The 9685-nt window shown below is 43.2% G+C and overlaps 1 protein-coding gene across 2 annotated transcripts in view; it reads left to right on the plus strand.

Moving 5' to 3' along the window:
- Positions 1–1483: 1483 nt before the first annotated feature.
- Positions 1484–9685, plus strand: part of LOC311253041 (sorting nexin-9-like) — a 9731-nt gene continuing 1529 nt past the window's right edge. The window contains exons 1-14 of one of the 2 annotated variants that reach the window (XM_084346759.1): positions 1484–1602; positions 2797–2883; positions 2963–3037; positions 4920–5022; positions 5228–5375; positions 6076–6160; positions 6247–6372; positions 6816–6933; positions 7811–7941; positions 8044–8147; positions 8491–8594; positions 8726–8803; positions 9026–9102; positions 9305–9394. In XM_084346759.1, the coding sequence (XP_084202885.1) occupies positions 1591–1602; positions 2797–2883; positions 2963–3037; positions 4920–5022; positions 5228–5375; positions 6076–6160; positions 6247–6372; positions 6816–6933; positions 7811–7941; positions 8044–8147; positions 8491–8594; positions 8726–8803; positions 9026–9102; positions 9305–9394 (1338 nt within the window). In that variant the 5' untranslated portion in view covers positions 1484–1590. The remainder of the gene's footprint in view (positions 1603–2796; positions 2884–2962; positions 3038–4919; positions 5023–5227; positions 5376–6075; positions 6161–6246; positions 6373–6815; positions 6934–7810; positions 7942–8043; positions 8148–8490; positions 8595–8725; positions 8804–9025; positions 9103–9304; positions 9395–9685) is intronic. The other variant, XM_084346760.1, reaches the window with a different exon arrangement.

Below are 9685 nucleotides of genomic sequence, written 5' to 3' on the forward strand. Positions count from 1 at the left end.
ATTAATTCTGTATTCATTGATTTCAAAACACCTGAGAGGATGCAGCTGTCGATCAGACAATGTGGACACACTCACAGTGACACAGGTGAAAACACTTGAATGAAGTAAAACATGAAGACAGATTTGTCCGATTCTTCCTGATGGGACCTGAAGGCAGCAGCAGGTGGGCGTGTTGGACGGATGGTGTGCAGGTGACAGAAATTAAACAATCCATGAGTCATTAAAAGGTTTTTATAAAATAAAATAAGTAAATAATTAAATAATTTGTGTTTCAGTAAGTGAAAGTGTTTTTAGTTTGACTCATTAAACGATATTTAAATAAGTAATTTCAATCTGATGACATATTTAAGTTATGATTACAGAATAAATAATAAATATGCAGAAGATATTTTTCAAAATACAACAATATGATGTTGACTTAAATTAAGTATTTTTTACAGTGTAGTTTGGGATGATTAGTCATCTTTTACAGTGCAGTGTACTGTTAATTTTCACAATTTATTGTTCATCAGTTTAATATTTTAACTATACATAATTTTTTAACAGTGTAGTCGTAGTTTTTTTTACAATGTATTGTTATGTTTTTACGGTGAAATGTATTATTTTTTACAGTGTGGTGGATTTTATGTGTTCTACATTACAGAGTGTAGTTTTATTTTTACAGTGTAATCGTAGTCTACATTTACATTACATTAAATTACATTTACGATTACATTACATTACATTTAGGGCATTTAGCAGACACTTTTGTCCAAAGCAAATTACAATAGGAACATTTGTCACAAGAAAGAAACACAACATGTCACCGTCCATAAAGTAGAAAAGAAAGATAGAAACAATTTTCAAGCCCTCGTCTGAGCAAAGTAGCTGATGTTTATCAAGATACCGTAAACACAAAAGTGCTGTGATGTCAGTGCTGAGGGTCAGAACATACAAGTGCATATAAATATACATAAATGTTTTTGGTTTTTTTACAGTTTATTGTGTATAACTGGAGTGTTCAGGAAATGACGTCAGCCCGTGTGGAGACACTGCCCAGCTGTTCCGGGTGTCTGACGTCACTCGGTGTCAAGTTTTCTACTCAAAACGTTGAAATGGAGGAAACTGACCAGTGTACTACCAAAATAAGAGCCCCAGACTAGCGTTGATGGTCATGCTTACAGTCTTTGTCTTTTTTACGTGATCACATATTTATCATAGTGTACTCAGTCAGTACTACTCTATTAATAACTCCACTGTATTACTTTTACTTCCTGAACTGTGACCTGGGGTTTACTATCGTTTTATGAATATTATCTCGACATTATTGTCTTTTATTGATATTCTTGTGTTGTCCTCTGTGAAACAGACTCTGTTGTGGTTGACACTGTGACAAAGATTAAAAATGTTTGATGTGTTTTGGAACAAACGGTTTAAAAACAGCCGAGAACTTACTGGTGAGCTTTTACTGTGAAATTCTGCACAGGAAGTGGTGTGTGTGTTGTCGGAACTTGACGCAGAAGTTGCAGCTCGATCGCTGAGAAGCTAACACAAAACATGAAACTTTGATCAAAAAACACACATGAAGAAGAAGCTGCTGCTGACGTCATCATGGCTCTGAAGGTAAGACAGCTCACCTGTGACTGACGATGACCTCTGACCTCTCACCTGCTGCCGCCGCTGCTGCTTTACGACATCAGACTGAAGACAGACCCCACAGCTCGCTGCCCGTCCCTGCAGGAACTCCATAGAGAAATGAGTCAATTCAAAGAGTCAGTGAAGGTTCAGTTTGAAGGTGAAGAAATGAGACTGAAACATCAGAGTGACTGAACATCTGTGCCGGAGGATTAAACACGAGTCTCATGAAGGACAAACCAAATAAAAACACAGAAAAACTGGAGGTTTTTAAAAAAAAAAAAAACGTTCAAAAAACATGTGAAAGTCTATGGGGGTCTGGTGTGTAGATGTCAAATATTAATATTAACTCAGTTTTCTAATGCAGATGTTCAGAACTGTTGTTAAACTATCAGACAGATGTTAAAGACCTTCTCCTGGGCTGTCATGGATTTTATTTATGGTTGATTTTATTATTTTATTTTATGGATTTTCTAAAGAAATTTAAAAAACATGTGCCAAAATACTGAAAAACTTCTATAGAGTCTGGTGGGAATATTGAAAAAGATCTGTCGTAGCAAAGATCAGAAAACATGATGAATACTAATTATTTGTCATTATGAACTTTTAATACAGACAAATATTTTTTACATTTAACAGAGATATTAGAAAACTTTGTGTTGTAAAGATTTTTTAAACAACATCAAAATACCAAAAAAGTCTGGTGGGATTACCAACAAGATGACAACTGAAGGAAAACATAAAACTGGTTAATAAAAACTCTTTTATATTATACATTATAATATAAAATTATACAAAGAGAAACAGAAACACAAGTGAAGTGCTGTTGTTAAACACAAGGCTGAAAAAGTTTTGAAGAGAACAGAAGAAACGTGTGACAGAAAAATGTTAGTGTTCTGCTGAAAACAGGAAACAGGCGTCCAGAAACCGTCAGATATCTGCAGGACTCTGGTACGCAGAGAAGAGAGAGTCACAGAACGCTGCAGGAGAAAGCCTGAAGCTGTTGACGGAGCTGTTCTGGTCCGGCAGGAAGTCCACTGACTTCATGTAGCTTCACTGATAACCAGACCTTTCCTCACACACACACACACACACACACACACACACTCTCCTCTGAAGACGAACTTTTGATGTTTGAGTTTGTTTGTTTGTTTGTTTGTTTGTTTGTTTGTTGTGCTCCAGGCTGAGGTTCTGTACGACTTCACAGCTGAACCAGGAAACAACGAGCTGTCGGTCAGACGGGGGGAGACGGTCACTGTGCTCGACCAGGTACACACTCACACACAAACACACCATATATACGTGCATATGACACACACTGACTCAGGATGTGTGTGTGTCTGTGCAGACTGTTGGGGGAGGCTGGATCGAAGCCCAGAACTCCAGCGGACAAACTGGACTGGTACCTGAGGGATATTTACAGGTTGGCAGCAAGTTTCACTCTCAACAACCACAGAGACTCAAAACCACCACAGAGACTCAAAACCACCACAGAGACTCAAAAACAACCACAGAGACTCAAAACAACCACAGAGACTCAAAACCACCATAGAGACTCAAAACAACCACAGAGACTAAAAAACTACCACAGAGACTCAAAACCACCACAGAGACTCAAAAACTACCACAGAGACTCAAAAACAACCACAGAGACTCAAAACAACCACAGAGACTCAAAACCACCATAGAGACTCAAAAACAACCACAGAGACTAAAAAACAACCACAGAGACTCAAAACCACCACAGAGACTCAAAAACAACCACAGAGACTCAAAACAACCACAGAGACTCAAAACCACCATAGAGACTCAAAACAACCACAGAGACTAAAAAACTACCACAGAGACTCAAAACCACCACAGACAGACTCAAAACCACCACAGAGACTCAAAACAACCACAGAGACTAAAAAACTACCACAGAGACTCAAAACCACCACAGAGACTCAAAACCACCACAGAGACTCAAAAACAACCACAGAGACTCAAAACAACCACAGAGACTAAAAAACTACCACAGAGACTCAAAACCACCACAGAAACTCAAAAACAACCACAGAGACTCAAAACAACCACAGAGACTAAAAAACTACCACAGAGACTCAAAAACACCACAGAGACTCAAAACCACCACAGACAGACTCAAAACCACCACAGAGACTCAAAAACAACCACAGAGACTCAAAACAACCACAGACAGACTCAAAACCACCACAGAGACTCAAAACAACCACAGACAGACTCAAAACCACCACAGAGACTCAAAACAACCACAGAGACTCAAAACCACCACAGACAGACTCAAAACCACCACAGAGACTCAAAACCACCACAGAAACTCAAAAACAACCACAGAGACTCAAAACAACCACAGAGACTAAAAAACTACCACAGAGACTCAAAACAACCACAGAGACTCAAAACCACCATAGAGACTCAAAACAACCACAGAGACTAAAAAACTACCACAGAGACTCAAAACAACCACAGAGACTCAAAACCACCACAGACAGACTCAAAACCACCACAGAGACTCAAAACAACCACAGAGACTAAAAAACTACCACAGAGACTCAAAACCACCACAGAGACTAAAAAACTACCACAGAGACTCAAAACCACCACAGAAACTCAAAAACAACCACAGAGACTCAAAACAACCACAGAGACTAAAAAACTACCACAGAGACTCAAAAACACCACAGAGACTTAAAACCACCACAGAGACTCAAAAACAACCACAGAGACTCAAAACAACCACAGACAGACTCAAAACCACCACAGAGACTCAAAAACAACCACAGAGACTCAAAACAACCACAGACAGACTCAAAACCACCACAGAGACTCAAAACAACCACAGAGACTCAAAACCACCACAGAGACTCAAAACCACCACAGACAGACTCAAAACAACCACAGAGACTCAAAACCACCACAGAAACTCAAAAACAACCACAGAGACTCAAAACAACCACAGAGACTAAAGAACTACCACAGAGACTCAAAAACAACCACAGAGACTCAAAACCACCACAGAGACTCAAAACAACCACAGACAGACTCAAAACCACCACAGAGACTCAAAACAACCACAGAGACTCAAAACAACCACAGACAGACTCAAAACCACCACAGAGACTCAAAACAACCACAGAGACTCAAAACAACCACAGAGACTCACCACTAGGTGGCAGTGTTGTTCTATCATGTAAATATTCCTTCCACAAACACAAAGTTAGGATGTGCAACTTGTGTGTTGGTTTTTACAAATAAATGTGTATTTGTAATGATTCGTGTTTCAGGTTGGTAGAGGTGGAGGAGGTGGGGACTCCTGGGCGGGGGGTGGGGTTCATGTCAGTGACCCAACAGAAGGATGGAACAGTCAGGGATATACGCACACACAAGGTAACACATTTTACTCTACAACTTTAAGTTAAAGTATTTTTTGCTGATAGTTGCAGTAGTGTTTGTGTGTACATCAGTGCCACATGGGACAGAAGGTACAAACTGTGCTGAGACATGTGATGCTTCGTCCTCTGTGACAGTTGTTGTGGTCAGACGCTTTAATTAAAGATGAAATGTCTGACAGAGATCTGTTTCCTGTCTCCAGCAGCTGTCGAGGACGATGACGGTGAGTGGGACGACGACTGGGACGACCAATCAGTGGGCGGTTACCGTGGTGATGATCAGGTGGATGAGGACGGTGGAGCTTCAGGACAGAGCACCCACGGTCCCTCCGTGAAAATCTCCCTTAACAAGTAAAACATTAGTAGATCCCCCAGCAGACTCAAGTAGATTCCAATAGTGTTCTATGCTGCTAGATCCCATAGATATCACTGTAGATATCAGTGGATCACAGTAGATCACTGTCAATATCAAAGCATCACAGTATAGCGCTGTAAATAAAGGTGGATCACAATAGATCACTGAAAATAACAAGTGGATCACAATAGATCACTGTAAATAACAGTGGGTCACAGTATATCACTGCCAGTATGAAAGCGCCACAGTAGATATATGCAGATATCAGTGGATCACAGTAGATCACCTCCAATATCAAAGCATTACAGTAGATCACTGTAGATTTTAGTGGATCACTGTCAATATCAAAGCATCACAGTAGATCGCTGTAGCTATCAGTAGATCGCTGTAGATCGCTATAAATAACGATGGATCACAGTAGATCACTGTAGATGTAAGTGGATCACAGCAGATCACTGCCAATACCAAAAGCATCGCAGTAGATCGCTGTAGATATTAGTGGATCCCATTTGTCACAGTAGATCACTGTAGATATCAGTAGATCGCTGTAGATATATGTAGATATCAGTGGATCACAGTAGATCATTATAAATAACAGTGGATCACATTTGTCACTGTAGATATCAGTAGATCGCTGTAGATATCCGTAGATCACAATAGATCTAGGAAGATCACAGTGGGCTTGTTTGTTCTCAGGTTTCCGTTCTCCAAAGGTCCGAGCCCTGAAGTCTTCTTGCTCGCCAAACCTCCCGCTAACAGCAGAGACAGACTTCCTGTTTACGTGAGTCATCAACTTTATTAATCACTGAATTAAACTGTGGTGTAGATCACTGCACTCTGATTGGCTTCTGCTCATCTTCCAATCAGATGGGAGAGGTGGGTCCAGTCTGGCTGTACCCATTGGCTCCTCTGGACTGTGTGATCGCTGATCCAAAGAAGGAATCCAAACTGTATGGACTGAAGAGCTTCATCGAGTACCAGATCACCCCCAACGTGAGCCATTGCAAATATATACTCAGGGGTACACAGGAGTACACAGGAGTACACAGAGAATACACAGGGGTACACAGGAGTACACAGGGAATACACAGGGGTACACAGGAGTACACAGGAGTACACAGGGAATACACAGGGGTACACAGGAGTACACAGAGAATACACAGGGGTACACAGAAGTACACAGGGGTACACAGGAGTACACAGGGAATACACAGGGGTACACAGAAGTACACAGAGAATACACAGGGGTACACAGGAGTACACAGGGGTACACAGAAGTACACAGAGAATACACAGGGGTACACAGAAGTACACAGGAGTACACAGGGAATACACAAGGGTACACAGAGAATACACAGGGGTACACAGGAGTACACAGGGGTACACAGGAGTACACAGCAGTACATGCTCTCTGACCCTTGACCTTCTTCCTCCAGACGACCAACAGACCTGTCAATCATCGCTACAAGCACTTTGATTGGCTGTACGAGCGTCTGCTGGAGAAGTTCGGCTCAGCTCTGCCCATCCCCTCACTGCCCGACAAACAGGTGACAGGTGAGCCATGACAACCACACCTGTGCACCCTGAAAGACCTGTGCACCCTGAAACACCTGTACACCCTGAAACACCTGCTCACCCTGAAAGACCTGTACACCCTGAAACACCTGCTCACCCTAAAACACTTGTACACCCTTAAACACCTGCTCACCCTGAAACACCTGCTCACCCTGAAACACCTGTACACCCTTAAACACCTGTACACCCTGAAACACCTGCACACCCTGAAACACCTGTACACTCTGAAACACCTGCTCACCCTGAAACATCTGCTCACCCTGAAACACCTGCTCACCCTGAAACACCTGCTCACACTAAAACACCTGTACACCCTGAAACACCTGTACACCCTTAAACACCTGCTCACCCTAAAACACCTGTACACCCTGAAACACCTGCTCACCCTAAAACACCTGTACACCCTGAAACACCTGTACACCCTGAAACACCTGCTCACCCTGAAACACCTGCTCACCCTGAAACACCTGCTCACCCTGAAACACCTGTACACCCTTAAACACCTGCTCACCCTAAAACACCTGTACACCCTTAAACACCTGTACACCCTGAAACACCTACTCACCCTGAAACACCTGCTCACCCTGAAACACCTGTACACCCTTAAACACCTGCTCACCCTAAAACACCTGTACACCCTTAAACACCTGTACACCCTTAAACACTTGCTCACCCTAAAACACCTGTACACCCTTAAACACCTGTACACCCTGAAACACCTGCTCACCCTGAAACGGCTGCACACCCTGAGACACCTGTACACCCTGTATGACTTATGAATATGATGACTGAATGATAAAACAGGGCTCTGTGACCTCTGACCTCCGTATGTTTGAGTGTTTACCTGTGCTTTCAGGCCGGTTTGAGGAGGACTTCATCAGGATGAGGATGGAGCAGCTGCAGGCCTGGATGACTCGGATGTGTCGTCACCCCGTTGTCTCTCAGAGCGAAGTCTTTCAGCTCTTCCTCACCTACAGAGACGAGAAGGCAGGTTGAACCCCGCCCCCTGTAGATGTTTCAGCCAATCAGCTGTGGGGGAGGTGTGGTAGCTTTGTCCTGATTGGCTGAAGCAGTGTTTTGATATTTCAGGATTGGAAGGCGGGGAAGAGGAAGGCAGAGAAAGACGAGACGGTGGGACCGATGATCTTCAGTCTGCTTGAACCCGAAGCTGCAGAGCTGGACGCTGCTGAGGTGTACGTTACTTAATGTCTCTTACTGAAATACTAAGAAGTCTCTGGACCAGCGTCCTCTGACTGTTCTGCTGCCAGGATCCAGATCAGGCTCCAGAAAAATGTTGATCCAGTCAAATAGTTCGTCTCCAGTCGTGTTAACGAGCAGCAGAGAGTGATGTGACTTTTACCCCTGGGTTTGTCTGTCAGGCACCAGACAGGCGCTTTAACTTGATCGTCTGTAAAGTTACTCAAAACCATAAATATCACATCTGTAGTCTGAATCAGTGCTCACAGCTGCTCAGTGTGTGTGTGTTCACTGTGTGTGTGTGTGTGTGTGTGTGTGTGTTTCCTGTGTATGTGTTAGTGAACAGAAGTGTGAACACTACAGTCGCTTCACCAAGTCGATGGACGATGAAGTCAGAGAGCTTCTGAACGTCGGAAATACACACTGGAAACGCTGCACCGGACGTCAGTAAACACACACACACACACACACACACACACACACACACACACACACACAGACACACACACACACACACACAATATACATACATACATATATATACTGTAATTTTGTGTACTGTGTGTGTGAGCAGCGCTGCCTAAAGAGTATGAGCGGATTGGTCGAGCCTTCAGAAACCTGTCGACTGTTTTCATCAGCAGCAGATATCCAGGTGAGGAGACGAGGAGACAAGGAGACAAGGAGACAAGGAGTTACTTAAATAAAGCTTAATGTGAGGTTTAAACAAGGTTTCTGATCAGATCAGACTCTCAAAATTCAGAGTGTCCTTGAAGGCATCAGCTGACCTTTAGTGGAGTCAGATGTGCGTCATCAGAACATGAATCACCTGACGCTCCGCTGCAGTTTGTGTTGGATGATGATGTTTGTGTTTTAGGAGAGGAGACGCTGACGGACGCTCTGACCGCTGCTGGACAGACCTATGAGGAGATCGCAGAGATAGTCGCACAGCAGGTACACACACACACACAGTAATAATACTGTGATACTGTGCTGTATTACTATGATACTCTAGTACTGATGTACTCTGATGTTCCTGTGATCACCTGGAAAAGGGTTATTTGTTACATGTTACGATCGTTTTGTTGTGTTTGTGGTGTAACAGTGACGATAACATAAGTTTGTCTGACCTCTGGTGACCTTTGACCTTCTTCAGCCTCAGAAGGACCTTCACTTCCTGTTGGAGACAAACAACGAGTACAAAGGCCTGCTGGGATGTTTCCCAGAAATCATGGCTGTACACAAGGTACTGTAGTACTAATACACACAGCAGTACTGTTAACGTTCTCATGAAACATTCATCGTCACGTGTTTCCTGTTAGAAGGGCAGCTGGGGTGGGACTCGTCACAGGTCAGTTGTCATCAGTAGCCAGTAGTCATCTCCGCCATGACGCTAGCGGTCCACCATCTCTGGACGGACTGGCAGCTCCCAGTGATCATGACCGGACCAACAGGACAACACAGACTTGTCCAAGTGCAAGTGTCTCCCATCTTGGACAGCCGGGTAGAGAACTGCAGTAAAACCAGAAAGTGAGTT

This window comes from Pagrus pagrus, assembly GCF_965226575.1.
Source record: "Pagrus pagrus genome assembly, chromosome: 24".
Classification (NCBI taxonomy): domain Eukaryota; kingdom Metazoa; phylum Chordata; class Actinopteri; order Spariformes; family Sparidae; genus Pagrus; species Pagrus pagrus.